The sequence below is a fragment of the Tupaia chinensis genome, unplaced genomic scaffold (assembly GCF_000334495.1).
Source record: "Tupaia chinensis unplaced genomic scaffold, TupChi_1.0 Scaffold000231_1, whole genome shotgun sequence".
Lineage (NCBI taxonomy): Eukaryota > Metazoa > Chordata > Mammalia > Scandentia > Tupaiidae > Tupaia > Tupaia belangeri.
In genome coordinates, this window is record NW_006159706.1 from 993,081 (window position 1) to 1,008,941 (window position 15,861).

A 15,861-nucleotide genomic window follows, 5' to 3' on the forward strand; every position below is an offset into this window, starting at 1 on the left:
AAGTCCAGGCAGGCTCATCGGAGTACTCTACTTAGGGTCTCACAAGGCTAAGTCATGGTGTTGGCTAATCTGGGCTCCCACTGGAGGCTCTGGTGCAGAAGTCACTTACACTCTCATCCAGATTATCAACAGAATTCAGTTCCATTTGGCTATAAGACTGAGCCCATTTCTTTGTTGTTAGCCAATTGTTTTCAGCCTCTAAGGCCATTTACACTCCTGGACTGGGGTACCCTTCATCTTAACTGCCAGCAATGCCACTTCAAGCCCTTGTGCTTCAAATTTCTCATTCTGCCTTCCTCATCCTTCCTCTTCCTCTAGCTGGAGAAATTTCTCTGCCTCTAAGAGTGCATGTTGTGGCCAGACGGTAGTGCAGCAGTACAGGGCCCACATGGGAGAGGTTCTGAGTTCATTTCCTAGGATATCCCTGAGCATGCTGGGTGTGGGCATGCAAGCTCATGATCCAGGCCAGCTGAGACTGGGAGCGGATTGCAGTGAATATCACCTATTTGGGGGTGCCTTTTCTCTCTCTGTCTCTCATGGAACAAAGAAAGGAAAGAAAGAAAGGAAGTAAGGAAACCAAACAAACCAGTTACCTCCACCTCCTGTCATTTTTTTATAGAGAGATTTTTGTTATAGGGCATGTATACTCACCAGAGAGACAGAGAGACAGAAAGTGAGAAATCACTCCCTAGGGGGGATGGCCACACCACAGTCCCTTCTCTTTCATTCTCCTCTTGGGATTTTGGGCACGCATGCACACGTGCCCAGTGTGAGATTTTTTTTTTTTTTTTTGAGAGGTTTTTGCCATAGGGCACATGTGCTTGCCAGACAGAGACAGAGAGACAGAAAGCGAGAAATCACCCCCCCAGGGGTGATGGCCATGCCATAATCCCTTCTCCTCCATTCTCATCTTGGGATCTTGGGCACACATGCACACGCACCCAGCTTGAGTTTTAAGCTACCGCTCAACTACGTGGGAGTCGCTCACCTCCGGGGGATCCGAGCGACACAGCCATTACACTAACTGCTGGTCCCCTGCCTAGTGTGAGTTTTCAGCCACCGGGTCCAGGTTGACTAGGTGGGAGTCTAGCAACATAACCATTATGCCATCTGCTGGTTCCCCTCCCTGTCATTTTTGTTACATCACACTACTTAAGGTTTTTTAAAAAAGGAATTACTTTTGGGCTGCCAGATGGTATGGTGGTTAGGGGCAATAGAGTCCCACATGGCCAACTGCAGTTCAAGTCCCAGACCTGGAGGCTTGCTTTTTCACACCCCCTCCCCGACTCTGTCCTTCTCTGGTCAAATTAAAATAAATAAATAAAGTTCAATAAAATGATTATTCTTTTAAAAAGAATTACTTTGTTTTAATTTTTTTAAGAGATTTTTTTTGCTATAGGGTGCGTGTGCTCACTGGAGAGACAGAGAGACAGACAGAAAGCAAGAAATCACCCCCTCCCCTGGAAGGGATGACCACACAGCAATCCCTTCTCTTCCATTCTCCTCTCAGGATTTTCCATCATCCCCTGGAGGGGATGACCACACAGCAATCCCTTCTCTTCCATTCTCCCCTCTCTCTCTCTCTCACACACACACACATACACACACACACCTGGCCTGAGTTAAAGCCACTGGGTCCAGGACTCAAACTGCAGTTGACTACATGGGAGTCTAGTAATGTAACCATTACACCATCTGCTGGTCCCTATTATAATTATTTTTTAATTTGACCAGAGAGAGAGTAAGCAAGCAAACCACCAGGTCTGGGACTCAACTCGTAGTCAGCCATGTGCATGTCTATCACCCAAACCTCCACGCCACCTGCCCTATTTAACTTTTTTTTTCCCCCCAAACAAAAAGTCTCACTTTTTAATTTTTTTGGAGAGGTTTTTGCTATAGGGCGCGTGTGCTTGCCAGAAAGAGAGAAACAGAAAGAGAGAAATCACTCCCCAGGGGGGATGGCCACACTGCAATCCACCATTCTCCTCTCAGGATCTTGGGCACACATGCACACATGCCTGGCGTGAGTTTAAGCCACTGGGTCCAGAACTTGAACTGTGGTCGACTACATGGAAGTCCAGCAACATAGCCATTACGCCAACTGCTGGTCCCAACCTGGTCTGTATTTTCACCTCTGCTGTAGTTTTTCCAGCCCTGGCCATAATGCCTGGCACATAGGTCTTGCCAAGTAAGAATTTTATAAGTAAATGAATGAATGAGTTAAATGTGGAACAGGGTGATGTGGCAGGTTGAATAATGGCCTCCTAAGTATATCTGTGTCCTAATCCCTGGAATCTGAGTGTTATCTGATGTGATAAAAGAGACTTTGAAGATGTGATCAAGTTCAGAAGTTTGAGATGAAGAGATTATACTGGATTATCTGCGTGGGCCCTATGGAATTACAAAGGCCCTTGTAAGAGGGATGTGGGAGTAGTGAAAATCAGAGAAAATGGCGTGTGCATGGAAGCAGAGATGTGTTTTCAAATGTAGAGTGAGGCCCCCAGCCCAGGAATACAAGTAGGCAGAAGTGTTTTCACTTCTGGAAACAGATTCTCCATCAGAACCACCGACAGGAACCAGCTCAGACGCTACCTTGACTTTTGCTCAGTGAAACTGATAATGGACTGACCTTCAGAACTAAAGACAATAAATGTGTACTGTGCTAAGCCCTAAGTTTGTGGTAATTTGGTATGTCAGCAATAGGAAACTGATACAGCTGGGATGAGTTAGCATGTGGCTGCAACTGCTGATGGTTGAGAATATTTGTTCTTTCCTTCTAAAGAAACAGAACTTTGGGCCAGTCTAAGCATGGTGGTTGAGGCGACTGGACCCACATGGCCCGAACTGGGTTGTTTGAGTCTCAGACCCAGGAGCTTGAGAAACCTGGCAGGCTGCTGTGCATGCATTCCCAAAATCCTGAAAGAAGGAGAAATGGAGGAGAAGGGATTGTGGTGTGGCCATCTTTAATGGGGGTGCTTTCTCACTCCCCCCACAACACACACACCTCTTTTATTTGTTTTGTTTTGTCTCTCTCTGGTGAGCACACACACCCTCTGGCAAATTAAGCAGGGAAAAAAAAATAAAGTGTACCTTTAAAAGAAAAAAAGGAGGGTCAGGCAGGTGGTGTTGTAAATTAGGCAGCTGGATCCTACATGGCTAACTGCTTAGTTCAAGTCCTGGACCTAGCAGCTTGGGAAACATACCAGGCATAGGTGTGTGCATGAGTGCCTAAAATTCCAAGAGGAGACTAAAGGAGAAGGGATTGCGGCATGACCATCCTTGCAGAGAAGGGGGTGCTTTCTCACTTTCTCTCTTTCTCTCTCCTCAGAGTGCACTTAAAGCAAATTTAAATAGATATGTTGGGGGCCAGCAGGTGGTGTGGTGGTTAAGGGTGCTGGACTCCCACGTGGCCGACCACAGTTCAAGACTCGGACCTGGCAGCGGCTTTCTCACTTTCTCTCTCTCTCTTTCTTTGGTCAAATCAAAAATTAAGAGAGTTAAATAAATAATTCTAAAAAAAAATAGATATTTTAAGAAAAGGGAAAAAAGGAAATGGAACTTTGTATATAGGCAAAAAGCTGCTCAGGGTAAAGATTATATTGCTCAGCATATGACTACATGCTGTCTCATGGGACTGGAGCAGAAATGATGTGACAACTTCTGAGTCATGCGATTTAGAGGAAAGGGCACGCCACCTCCCTCACTTTTCTGCCTTTGAAAGGGCTGCACTGTGGCAAGGGTGGTGAGCCATGATGGACCACGTGGATGAAGTAATGTCCTAGGGATGAAACTGCAACAAAATAAGAAGAACCTTGGTCCTCATGACTTCCTGGAAAGGCCCACCATACTAACTTGGACTTTTATCTAAGAAAGAAAGGAACTCCCATCTGGTCTAAGCCGTAGGAAGTTCAGGTCTGTGTCATGCTGCTGGGCCAAAGACAAGCTACTACCTTTGTGTCAAGGCTGTGTGGAAGGGTGGGCATCCCCGAAATGATGGCAAGTTGGGGCTTTATTTACTTACTTATTTTTAACTTTTCGCTATAGGGCACGTGTACTCCCTGGAGACAGACAGAGACAGGGCAGGGGCTTGGGCAGAGAAATCACCCCACAGGGGGATGGCCATTCCCCAATCTTTTCTCCTCCATTCTCCTCTCAGGATTTTGGGCATCCACACACATGTGCCCGGCATGTTTTTCAAACCACCAGGTCCAGGACTTGAACTTTGCAGTCGGCCACATGGGATCCAGACACCTTAACCTCCACACCATCTTTTGGCCCTGGGCTTTATTTCAATCCTTTCTTCCTTTCTGGACAGCTCCTCTGCAATGGTGCCATTGTAGTCTGAGGATATATGTGAGACTGACATTCACTAGGCACCCTGCTGTTACAAGGTCTGGGGTCCCATCCTCCTGGGAAGTTTTTCTAGTTTCCATGAGAAGCTGCCACTAAATGGCACAAGCCAGTGGCGTGGTGGTTAAGGGTGCTGGACTCCCACGTGGCCGACCGTGTTCCAAGTCCCAAATCTGGCAGCTTGCTTTCTCACTTTCCCTCTCTTTCTCTCTCTCACTTCGTCCCTTTTGGGTCAAATTGAAATGGGTAAATAAAGTTAGGGACCAGCAGTTGATGTAATGGCTATGTCTCTGGACTCCCATGTAGTCGACCCTGGTTCGAGTCCTGGACTCCGTGCTCAAACTCACATCGAGTGCATGTAAAACTCCTGGTGCATGGGTCAACTTGCCTACCCCAGGTCATCCAAACTTGTCACTCAAAAACCCTGGTTCAGAAACCCTCATGTTTCCCACAGCCCACAAGAAAAAATTCAAACTGCTGAGCCCAGCATTAGAGGCCTCACCTGGGCATCTAGCCACCTCTTCCAGGAGGTTCTGGATGTCTTCCTGGGTGAGACAAGTGAGCTGTCTCTCCGGGGTTGCACGGCTCTGCTTGACCAAGAGGAAGGCACACGTTGTACATGGGCACCCAGCTGCATAGACGTGGCACAGTGGATGCCAAAAGTCGCCCTCAGATCCCAGTAGGCCCCACACTCTGTGGTTTTATTCAGAGGACAGAGGGAATGGACAAAGGCGGCCAACGGGACAGGATTCCTTTGGAGACACAGGTCTTACGAGTAAGGGATAGAATCAGGAAAGCTGAGGACCTCTATTCCAAATCAGTCTTGTATTGCGGCAGGATTCGCCATCCTTATAGCTTCCGCATTGCGTAGACTTCTCAATTGTGTTTGCACGCTTCTGAGAATAAGGAGCTCTTTCTTGTAAAATCGCCTCTTTGGGAGTTGTGAGCATGCCCCTGGGGCTCTGAAATCCAATCACTTTCAGGTGCGCCGGCAGACTAGCTGAAGCCCCGCCCACATCAGTTTCCTAGGTCTAAGTATTGTTCAACATTGGGGCGGAGAGTCACGTCTTCTGGATACCCTACCAACCAATCGCATTGCTTTTCAGAGACAACGTTTAGGTCCGCTGGCCAATCACTTTCTAGATGCTATTAAGACCCTGCCTTAGCCACGCCTACACACTGCACAACAAGCTGCAGGCGCTCTGGGACGCTGTGCAGGTGCTTTGCAACTGTCACTCTAAGGCCACCGGTAGGCGCTGCAAGCGGTCCACCAGCCAAAGATGGGCTCAGGCAAAGATCAACTAGGCCAGGCCTTGGGCCCAATCCTGCCCTCCTGCTCCGCCCCCAGCCTGGTCCAGGGCGGGCCTAGAGTGCACAAGCTTGTCCCCCCCCATTTAGCCCTCCTGCGACTCAGGCATCCACGTGTGTGCGGCGGCACGGTGCGGAGCCAGCAGCAGCAGCGACAGCAAGTTCACAGAGGCCAGTGGGATAGAAACTGGGATGGAACTGGGAAGCTAATACATTTTCCTTAGACCTAGAAACTCTGAGCTGGAGCTGCCCCATTGCAACCAAGCATGGGAGCCAGGAGATAGCTTATCCCTTGAAACCAGATGTCAGGGACAAGAACCACATCCCGCTCCAGAAATTAGGCATTGAACCCTTAGAAATCTAAGAGTCCGAGGGACCAGCAGTTAGCGTAATGGCTATGTCGCTGGACTCCCACGTAGTCGACCGCGGTTCCGTGCCGGACCCGGTGGCTTAAAACTCACGCCAGGTGCGTGTGCGTGCGTGCCCAAGATCCTGAGAGGAGAATGAAAAAGGGATTGCGGCGTGGCTATCCCCTCCTGGGGGGGGCGTGATTTCTCGCTTTCTGTCTCTGTCTGTCTAGCGAGTGCACGCGCCCTATAGCAAAAACCTCTTTAAAAAAAAAAAGAAAGAAAGAAAGAAAAAAAGAAACCTAAGAGTCTGAGCTTGGACCTACTTAAATTTAGGAACTCTTAGAAATCTAAGCACTGGAGCTTGGAACCCAGGTGCCTTCTAGAAACCAGGGATCAGGTTCTTCCTCTAACTGCTTTGGCCAGAACCCCTTAGAAACCAGGTGTGCTGACCCTAGATTACTGGCCTAGCTGCACTCTATTGTTTTTTATTTTCTTTCTCCCTCCTTCCCTCTCTCTCTCTCTCTCTTTTTTAGGTTCTTGCCAGAGGCCCCATACACCCGTCTGAGAGGAGAGACAGTGATAGAGAGAACATGAGATAATCACCCTTCCAAGGGAGGTGGCCACACCGCAATCCCTTCTCTTCCATTCTCTCAGGATTTGGGATATGCACACATGGCCCTGGCATGAGTTTCAAGCCATAGAGGTCTACAACTGGAACTGCAATTGGCCACGTGGGAGTCCAGAGCCTTAACCACTACACCACCTAATGGCCCCAAGCTGCACTCTTGCATAACAAAAGGAAATGCCTTTTTCTGGTCATCGGGCTTAGCCTGTTGAGTCTTCTGTGTGATCATCTCTTCTCTGATTTCTTCCCATAACAGACTCCTCCCATTTAACATTCCCCTCAAATATATGTCACCCCAAGACCAGACTCTCCATTCACTGTATTGAGAGCAATAGCTTCAATTACTTTTTCATGGTATCTCTTCCTTATGCCCTCAGAAATGCACTGATTGTGCACACACACACGCACACACACATCTCACCTGTGCCTAGCCTGGTCAACCTCATTACTTTGGGGATAGGTATTCATAGTGGCCTTTCCCCAGGGACAGTACTAAGCCAGAGCCTGATGTGGATGTTAGGTGTCACCCCTTCTTGCCCCACCTGTTCCTATGGGAGAGAAGGGCAGAGCCAGCCTGCTGTAGTCACAGCACCTAGGGCAGTGTGACCTGAGGCTCGCTGAGCTGGCCCCAGAGATGGCCAGGAGGTGTAGACGTTTGCTAACTGGAGGCTCTGAGCCAACTCTTACTGGAACACACATGCACTGTGGTCTCCAAGCTTTTTGTTTTTTTTTTTTAATTTTTTTTACAAAACTATGTGTCCCAGCCAAACAGGACACTGCAGGCCTTCCCCCAGGCATTATGGCCTGAGGGGGAGGCCCCCATGAATGAGCAGCTGCCAACCCCAGGAGAGCCATCTGCCCCTTTGCACAGGGGCCAGTGTGGGGAAGGATCCAGCTGGAGGCTCTGCCCTGCCTCTCCAGCTGCTGGGAGTGAAGGCCAGGCCCTGGGTCCCTGGTGCTCCAGTACCTGCAAGGAAAAGAGGGAGAAGGGGATCTGAGGGGCAAAAGGCAGGCTAGGGCCGGGGATGGGGCAGGCCAGGGTGCGGGACCACCGTATCTCACGTGAATGCACAACATTATCCAACCACTGAGAAGATGCCAATGAAGACTGCGAGGATGAGGACGGTGACGGACACACAGATGACTATCAAGATTTTCTTCTGTGGGAGAAGAGAGGGGTCAGAGAAAATCATTCAAGGGCATATAAGGCTGGGGCCAGGACTGGGAGGCTCACCTTCCTCGCCTTCTTCTGGTTCTCCAGAGCTATCTTGACATGTTCTTGCCCGCGTTCCACGTAGTCTGCTGAGCTCAGGATATTCTTCTCGATTCGGTTGATCATTTCCCCCTGCATGGAGGAGGGGGTGGTCCAGGGAAGTAAGGGTGATAGGGGTGGGGCCAGCAGCTCTTTTGCTCATGCCAGCCCTATGGACAATAGGACATTCCTGGCAGAAAAAATACCCATGAACAAAGTCAGGGCAGGGGATCTGTGAGGTGGCATGGTGGCTAAGGGCACTGGACTCCCACATGGCCAACTGTGATTCAAGTCCTGGACCTAGCAGCTTGCTTTCCCTCTCTCTCTCTCTGTCCCTCTCTGGAAGGTAAGGCAAGGCAAGAAGGAAGGAAGGAAAAAAGAAAGAAAAGAAAAGGAAGGGAGGAAAAAAAAAAGTCAACAGGGCAGGATCAGATCCAACAAAAGTTCAGACTGCTAAGGATGGCTTCCAGGCTCCCTTGTACCATGTGGGCCTGTTCCTCATTCCGCCTCCATCTATAGTGGTAGCTTAGACCTAAGTCCTCAGATGGCTTGTACCTTCACCAGATGGTAAACTCCTGTCCCCTCACAAATCTGTCTGAATTCCTCTATTCTTCTAGGCCTGTCTCCCAGCTGCTGTGAAGCCCTTCCTAGCCCCGCCTCCTCCTGGCACCACCAGCCCTCAGGTCCCAGTACTCCCACTGAATGAGATCCTGTCTCCATGACTCCCAGCTGCAAAAGGGCTATCACACTACTGAGAGGAGCTCCTCCAGGACAGTACTGGAAGCTTGCCCTACCCCATACAATCAGGATCAGGGGGCACCACCCCCAATCCCAACCTTGTACAGATTTTAGGACACAGGCCCTCTAGGAGGTCACGTGATTAGAGCTCTTAGAGGTAAAAGGGTGGACTCTGAGTGGAGGAGGAACCAGAGTTGGGGCCATACATGGGGCAGGCTCAAGTTGGAAGGGCACGTGGGGTGCTGTATATAAAGGAGTGACCATAGGGTCGCTCCAGAGGTGGTCACAATTCTGGGGATACAGCTAAGGATGGAAGAGCCATTCTGGGAGCACAGCCAAGCCTAGAAAGAGCACAGAAACCTCAAGGAGAGAGTCTAAGGACAGAGGTAAGCTGACAGACACAGCTGGGGGTTCCGATTGAGCACTTCACATCTGAGGACTGCCTGGGGCACTTACCTGCATCTCCACCTCAGTAGCCAGAAAAGTAAAGATCTCATGAAGCTCACGGATACTGCGTTCCAGGTGCTGAATCTCACTGTGCCGGGCCGTGATCTCATTCAAGGCCTGTCGAGTCACTTGTGTGTCCTTCAGTATCTGGGGGGCAGGTGGGAGTTGGGGGAACAGGTTATAGGGAGACAGCAGCAGGTCAGAAGAGTCTGTTAAGCTTCTGTGGCAGCCTTCTGGCCCTGATGAGTGGTACTCTCCTGGGCCTCAGCATGTCCCCCATCAAACAGGGCCAGGGCAGAGAGGATGGGAGGTCCAACTTAGAGGCTGCCTTTGGCCACTCACATTGGACACAAACACTTCACTCTGCCCACTATCCAGCATCTGCTCCAGCTCCTCATCAGACACCATTCCAGCGTTGGCTGTGAAGGAAGAGGCCAGGCTCAGAGCTGGGTCAGCGTCACCTGACCCCAGGGGCTGGGTGCTGCAGCTCACTGATCTTCAGCTGCCTCCGAATCCGCTCCACGTTCTTCTCCCGGTATTCTGACTGCATCGAGTTGCACTTGTTGATGAGCTCCACGAATTGCTGGGACAGGATCCCATGCTAAAGATGGAGAATACAGGCTGAGGCCCTCTGGAGGGATCCCGGCCCAGTTTGGGCCTCAGCATCCTCACAATACAGTGAGAAAACGGCATGAGCTGTTACGAGGTGTTACTGCCTTAGCCACCTTGTGATGACCTTGACAGACTCCCTGATTTCTCTCAGAATACAAGTGAAGGCCCCTGGGCCAGCAGATGGCATGGAGGTTAAGCCACTGGATCCCACATGGCAAGCTGTGCAGTCCTGGACCCAGTGGCTTGAAAGTTATGCCAGATGCACATGTGTGGATGCCCCAAATCCTGAGAGGAGAATGGAGAAGGGATTGCAGTGTGGCCATTCTCCCTGGGGAGTGACTTCTCACCATCCCCACCATCTCTTTGGTGAGGGCACATGCCCTGTAGAACAACAACAAAAACCAAGGCCCTTACCAGAGCCTACATGGCCCTGTATGATCCGCTCCTTCCTGGACATGTCTCCAACCTTACCTCCTTCCACTGTCCCTCCCTCCTCCCTGAACAACGCACATGTCTACCTCAGGCCTCTGCACTCCTGTGCCTTCTGCCTAGACTGCTCTTTCCCCACAAACATAAGTCTTTCTTCAGCTGTCACTTTCTCAACGAAACTTTCTCCACCTTAATTAAGTTGCAACTAACCTTCTCCTGGCACTCTCAATTCCTCTTCCCCTGCTTTTTCCTTAATATTTTCCTATGTTCTAAAATAATTTAGGGCCAGTCCCACAGCCCAGTGGCTAAAGGAGTCATATCCTGCATGACCAATCACAGTTTAAAGAGTCCCAGCCCCAGAGGCTTGAAACACATGCTGGGTGCATGTGCCTGCACACCCTAAATCCTGGCAGTATGGAGAGATTGTGACATGACTATGCCCCACTGGAGAGTGCTTCCTGCCTCTCTCTGGTGAGGGTATATGCCCTTGGACAATAAAAGATAAGTAAAATAATTTACTTGTTTATTATTGTGATAGTCTTCTATACCAGAATGGAAGTTTTTTGAGGACAGGGGTCTTTGGTTCACTTTTGTATCCTCAGTGGCTCAAAAAAGGGTCTGACACCTAGCAGGCACTCCACATGTACCTGCTGACTGATTGCTGAACACCGGGCTTGCTTAGGCCAGAGGTGTGCTAGTGTGCCCCCAGGGTCAACGTGCTGCCCGGGTGTAACAGGTTCCCCTGGCCCTTGGCCTGTCATATCGACGACCACCAGTTTCTCCCTGAAACATCCTCTCTAGGGCATTTTGTGTCATCATGTTCCTTGTCCTGATACCTAAAATAAGCAAATTCCTTGGAGTTTCTTCTTCAGAGACATATCTGCTCTGTTAGATGCCCTTTGAGGGGTTCAGATTACTTCATCTTCAATTGGGGGCTTCGCTAAACTCTGATCCCACCTGCCCTGACCTCCAAAAACCTCAAACCTCTTTTTTTTTTTTTTAAGAGATTTTCGCTATAGGGTGCGTGTGCTCGCCAGACAGAGAGAGACACAGAGACAGAAAGCAAGAAATCACCCCCAGGGGGGATGGTTACGCCACAATCCCTTCTCCTGCATTCTCCTCTCGGGATCTTGGGCACGCACGCACACGCACCCGGCGTGAGTTTTAAGCCACCGGGTCCGGGACGTGAACCGCGGTCGACTACGTGGGAGTCCAGCAACATAGCCATTACGCTAACTGCTGGTTCCCGACCCAAACCACTCTTAAATGGGCACCCAGAGGGGGGCCAGTCAGATCAACACAAATCTCCTTACTAAGATAGCACTCCAGGGAAGTTCCTCTTCCTAACTTCTTGAATTGTGCCACTGTGTGTCCCTGTCACACAGGCAGGAAACCTGCCAGTTATTTCTGACTTCTTCTCCTTCCCTGGGCAGCGCCATTAGCCACCAAGTCCTACATGAGTAATGTCTTTCTTCTCTGTTCAACTCTGACTGCCCATCTTTGCTCTTGGAAAGCATGTCTCCCACAGGTAAGCCCAGGGTATGTCTGGGAACTCAGCAACTTCTCATAGGATGAAGGAGAAGAAAGCAGTCTGTTATAATGGACTGAGTGTTAGGAAATCTGGGTTCTTTTTTTTTTTTTTTCCCCAGTTGCCAGAGGGCACTTGAGCTCACTAGAGAGAGACAAACGTTGGGGGGAGCACCCCATGATGGGGACATAGTCATGTCACAATCCTTTCTCCAGCCTGTTGGGATGTTGGACATGCACACACATGTGCTCAGGGTGTTTTTTAAGAGAGACAGAGAGAGGTGGTCCTGATGCTGCCAGCCTCTGGTAGTTTTCGCCATAGAGTGGGCACCACCATGCCCAGCACTCAGAGTGTTTTTAAGCCACTGGTGCTGGGATCCAAAACCATACAGTCTGCCATGTGGGACCTGGCTTCTTTAACCACTAGGCCATGTGTTGGCCTGAGACCTGGGCTCTTGACTTTAAGTAAGTTCTTTTTCTTTCTGAGCCTCAGTTCCTCTATTTGGAATATCATCAGGTTGGATTCAATAATCTCTAAGGGCCCTTTCTTCACGTGCCCATGCTCCAATGTTTTATTTATTTATTTATTTATTTTGGAGAGATTTTCACTGTAGGGCACGTGTGCTCGCCAGACAGACAGAGACAAAGAGACAGAAAGCGAGAAATCACCCCCTGGGGGGATGGCCACGCTGCAATCCCTTCTCCTACATTCTCCTCTTGGGATCTTGGGCATGTGCGCACACGCGCCTGGTGTGAGTTTTTTTCTTCTTCTTTTTTTTTTTTCTTTTTTTTTTTTTTTGTGAGGTTTTCCATATAGGGCGCGGGCGCCGTAAATAGACAATAGGAATGAGTGAGATTAAAAATCGATATTTTTAGGGCTAGCTCATGCCATGATGCAAAGGTAGCTGGATCCCACATGTGAAGTTTGAATCCTAGATCTGGTGGCTTGAGAAATATACCAGTCACATGTTCATGTGTGCCCCAGATCTCAAAGGGAGGGTGAGATTAAGGAGAAGGGGTTGTGACGTGGCCATCCCCGCTAGGAACTGCTTTCTCATACACCCCTCCATCTCTTTTTGGCCTAGACATGAACACTCTGGAAAAATAAGAAGAAAAACAGATAATTTTCACGTTTTAGGAGATTTTAGGGCAAAATTTATGAATATAAGAGCAAAATATGATTAGATATTATACTTAATTATGCATTAAACTCAGAATATATTGATAATAAGATGATATGGTATTTCTTGTTGTCATTGAACATGTTTTTGTTTTGTTTTTATCTAGTTTTCAATAAGTAGAAAATGTCCTACTATAAATAATAACTTTGATGTGTACATAGTAAAGTTGTGTTATTCAGAAACTAATAATACCTTAGGATCAGCAATGGATTCACTATAGGGCGCGTGCACTTGCCAGACAGACAGAGAGAGACATAGAGACAGAAAGCAAGAAATCACCCCCCAGGGGGGATGATCACGCCACAATCCCTCCCCCCCCATCCTCCTCTCAGGATCTTGAGCACGCACGCACACGCGCCTGGCGTGAGTTTTAAGCCACCAGGTCTGGGACACGAACCACGGTCGACTACATGGGAGTCCAGCGACATAGCTACTACGCTAACTGCTGGTCCCCTCTCTAATGCTTTATTGAAACATCTGCTGGGATGTCCTACTTCTGGGAAAAATAAACCCACCTGGGTTTTTCTCATTCTTGTGTTGACCGAGTTATAATTCTCATCAGCTTCCTCCTTCTGAGGCTCTATGGCTGTGGAAAGACACAAGGGTATGGGGAAGTGTTGACCTGTTGCCAGACGTCTGAATATTGCTTGGGGATCAGGGACACAGGGACAGGGCTCTGTTGCTGTGTCAGTCACACAACAGCAAGGTGCTCATCTCCACAGGATGCTTTAGGGAAATATAATTTATCGTAAAATGACTAATTCTGAGCCTCCGACAAGGAAAAGTTTATTTTTCTTTGTGTTACATCAGTGAGTTCCCATGGGTATACAAAGGCCTCTCCTTTAGGCCCCATTTACTTGCCCAAAGAATGCTGGCTGGGCAGCAAGAATTGTAGGAATAAATGGTTCACTGCAAATAAAAGAATCTAAGAGGCAGGCATGTGCCCTGAAAAGTACAAGGGCCTGGAAGTCAGGAGACAGATTTCAGACGCAGGACCTGCTGTGCGACCTGGATATATCACTGGTCTGTCTGGGCCACACACTCCCCAGATATGTCAGAAACAGGACAGAATCAAGGAAAGGATCTGTCTCAGGTGCTAAGAGCTCACCCTTCAGCTGCGTGCGGATATCCCTTCCCAGCTGTTTGATCTCATCGCGAAGGTTCTGCAGGTCCTGTTTCATGCCTGAAAAAGAGAAGGCAATGACTTCCAAACAGCAGTCCAGTCCCTACCTCAACAAACCACTCAGGCCATCACCTGTGTGGAACTACAACCCCCACAAGCCCCTGGGTGCAGAACGCATGCTCAGCTGCACCCAGGGTTTCACTCACTCTCCTCGGGAAGGGGCGTGGCCAGGATGGTGACCTGCTGCTTCTCCAACTCCCGGACTTTATTCTCCAACTTGGTAATAGTCTGCCGAATTGTACGGACCTGGGGAAGGTGACCGAGAGGGCTGAAAGAGATATGGGGCACTCCAGACCGCGCTGCTCCTCGGGTCCTCCCAATCCTCGCGAATCCAGGCCAAGACCCCCAGCCTCTTACCTTCTGGAAGAACTCATCGTCTGGGCTCCCGAGTCGGGCCGTGCCCGGGTGCACCACTAGCGCGACCCGCTCCTTGTCCTCATCATCCGAGCTGTCATCCCCCTGCCAGGGCCGGAATCATTAGTACCATTTCTTTGCTGGGACTCGCCCCACAGGACCCACAGGCTTCCGGGACTTTCCTTCCTGGCCATCAGCCACTCCTCACGGCTCCGAGGACCAGGAGTCCTGCATACCAACCTCTCCGCCAGCCCCCAGCCTTGCTGCCCCAACTTCTCACCTGCCTCAGCTCGTGGGTCCTGTCCCGCATGGCGGCCCGAGCTCCCTCTCCCCGGCGCCTGAGCCCCGAGGGCCTCAAGATTCTAAGTTTGGAACTCCCGTACCCCACTCACACTCTGACACCCTCGTCCCTCGCCCTGCGAACCCCAACACCCCCACGAGCCGCCAAAGGCTCCGTGCCATGCACCATCCACAGTCAATGGGAAGGAGCCGACCTCGGGGACCCCCCAAGGTTCCACAGGTTGGAATTCCCTTTTCTTCCCCCCCTCCAGCTCCCGAAGCATCAGCCCCGCCCCTCTGGGATGATTCGGAGCATGCGCAAGAGGCTGCGTCTCTTCCTCGCCAGAGGGAAAGGCGGAGGTCGGAAGCTGTAGCGCCCCGAACGGAAGCGAAACCGCTCCCCGGCGCCTGAGCCCCGAGGGCCTCAAGATTCTAAGTTTGGAACTCCCGTACCCCACTCACACTCTGACACCCTCGTCCCTCGCCCTGCGAACCCCAACACCCCCACGAGCCGCCAAAGGCTCCGTGCCATGCACCATCCACAGTCAATGGGAAGGAGCCGACCTCGGGGACCCCCCAAGGTTCCACAGGTTGGAATTCCCTTTTCTTCCCCCCCTCCAGCTCCCGAAGCCTCAGCCCCGCCCCTCTGGGATGATTCGGAGCATGCGCAAGAGGCTGCGTCTCTTCCTCGCCAGAGGGAAAGGCGGAGGTCGGAAGCTGTAGCGCCCCGAACGGAAGCGAAACCGCCTGGCGGTGACAGCCCGCCCCCTTCACCGGAACCGTCTCCTCTTCGAACGGAAATCTAGTTGCCAAAAGGGGTGGGAATGCGTCATCTGTACGTAATCTGAGAGACCCGCGTCTCACATCACCCCATGGTGCCCCCCCGCGTCACGTGACCGAACGAGCCCCCAGCCTCGCGGACCGCAGAACGTGACACTTTAACTGTCACGTGTCCCGGCGCTGTCAACGCCGTCTCTGGGACACCCTGCTCCTCACGACGTCCTGACATCCCGGCGTTCGAGCTACGCTCCCACAGCCCCTGCGAGGTGGGGAGAGGGGCGATGACTACTACCCCCACAGGCCGTTTGAGACCGTGGGTGGTAGGACCCTTGCTGAATTCGCCTTTATGAATTCTGGGTCCAGGGGCGTGGGCAGACTGACGACTTAGAATTCGGGGCTGTCAGCATCATGGGACCTTGAGAGTGGAAAATAATAAGATCCGAGTG

The 15,861-nt window shown here is 50.6% G+C and overlaps 1 protein-coding gene across 1 annotated transcript; it reads right to left on the bottom strand.

The window, feature by feature from the left end:
• Positions 1–7,343: 7,343 nt before the first annotated feature.
• STX4 (syntaxin 4) lies at positions 7,344–15,240 on the bottom strand. Its single transcript, XM_006148128.3, has 12 exons — positions 15,044–15,240; positions 14,637–14,694; positions 14,360–14,461; positions 14,149–14,248; positions 13,928–14,002; positions 13,335–13,405; positions 9,563–9,671; positions 9,413–9,489; positions 9,080–9,217; positions 7,868–7,978; positions 7,696–7,793; positions 7,344–7,600 (listed from the first exon to the last, which is right to left on the bottom strand). Exons 2-11 carry the CDS (start codon positions 14,664–14,666, stop codon positions 7,710–7,712), a joined length of 897 nt encoding a protein of 298 aa, XP_006148190.1. The 5' UTR covers positions 14,667–14,694; positions 15,044–15,240; the 3' UTR covers positions 7,344–7,600; positions 7,696–7,709.
• Positions 15,241–15,861: the final 621 nt, after the last annotated feature.

Coding starts and splice junctions, on each gene's coding strand:
- STX4 (XM_006148128.3), bottom strand. CDS start 14,666: ATGCGGGACAGGACCCACGAGCTGAGGCAG. Junction 14,462..14,636: donor GGACCCACGAGCTGAGGCAG/GTGAGAAGTTGG, acceptor CGGCCCTGGCAG/GGGGATGACAGCTCGGATGA. Junction 7,794..7,867: donor ACCAGAAGAAGGCGAGGAAG/GTGAGCCTCCCA, acceptor CTTCTCCCACAG/AAGAAAATCTTGATAGTCAT.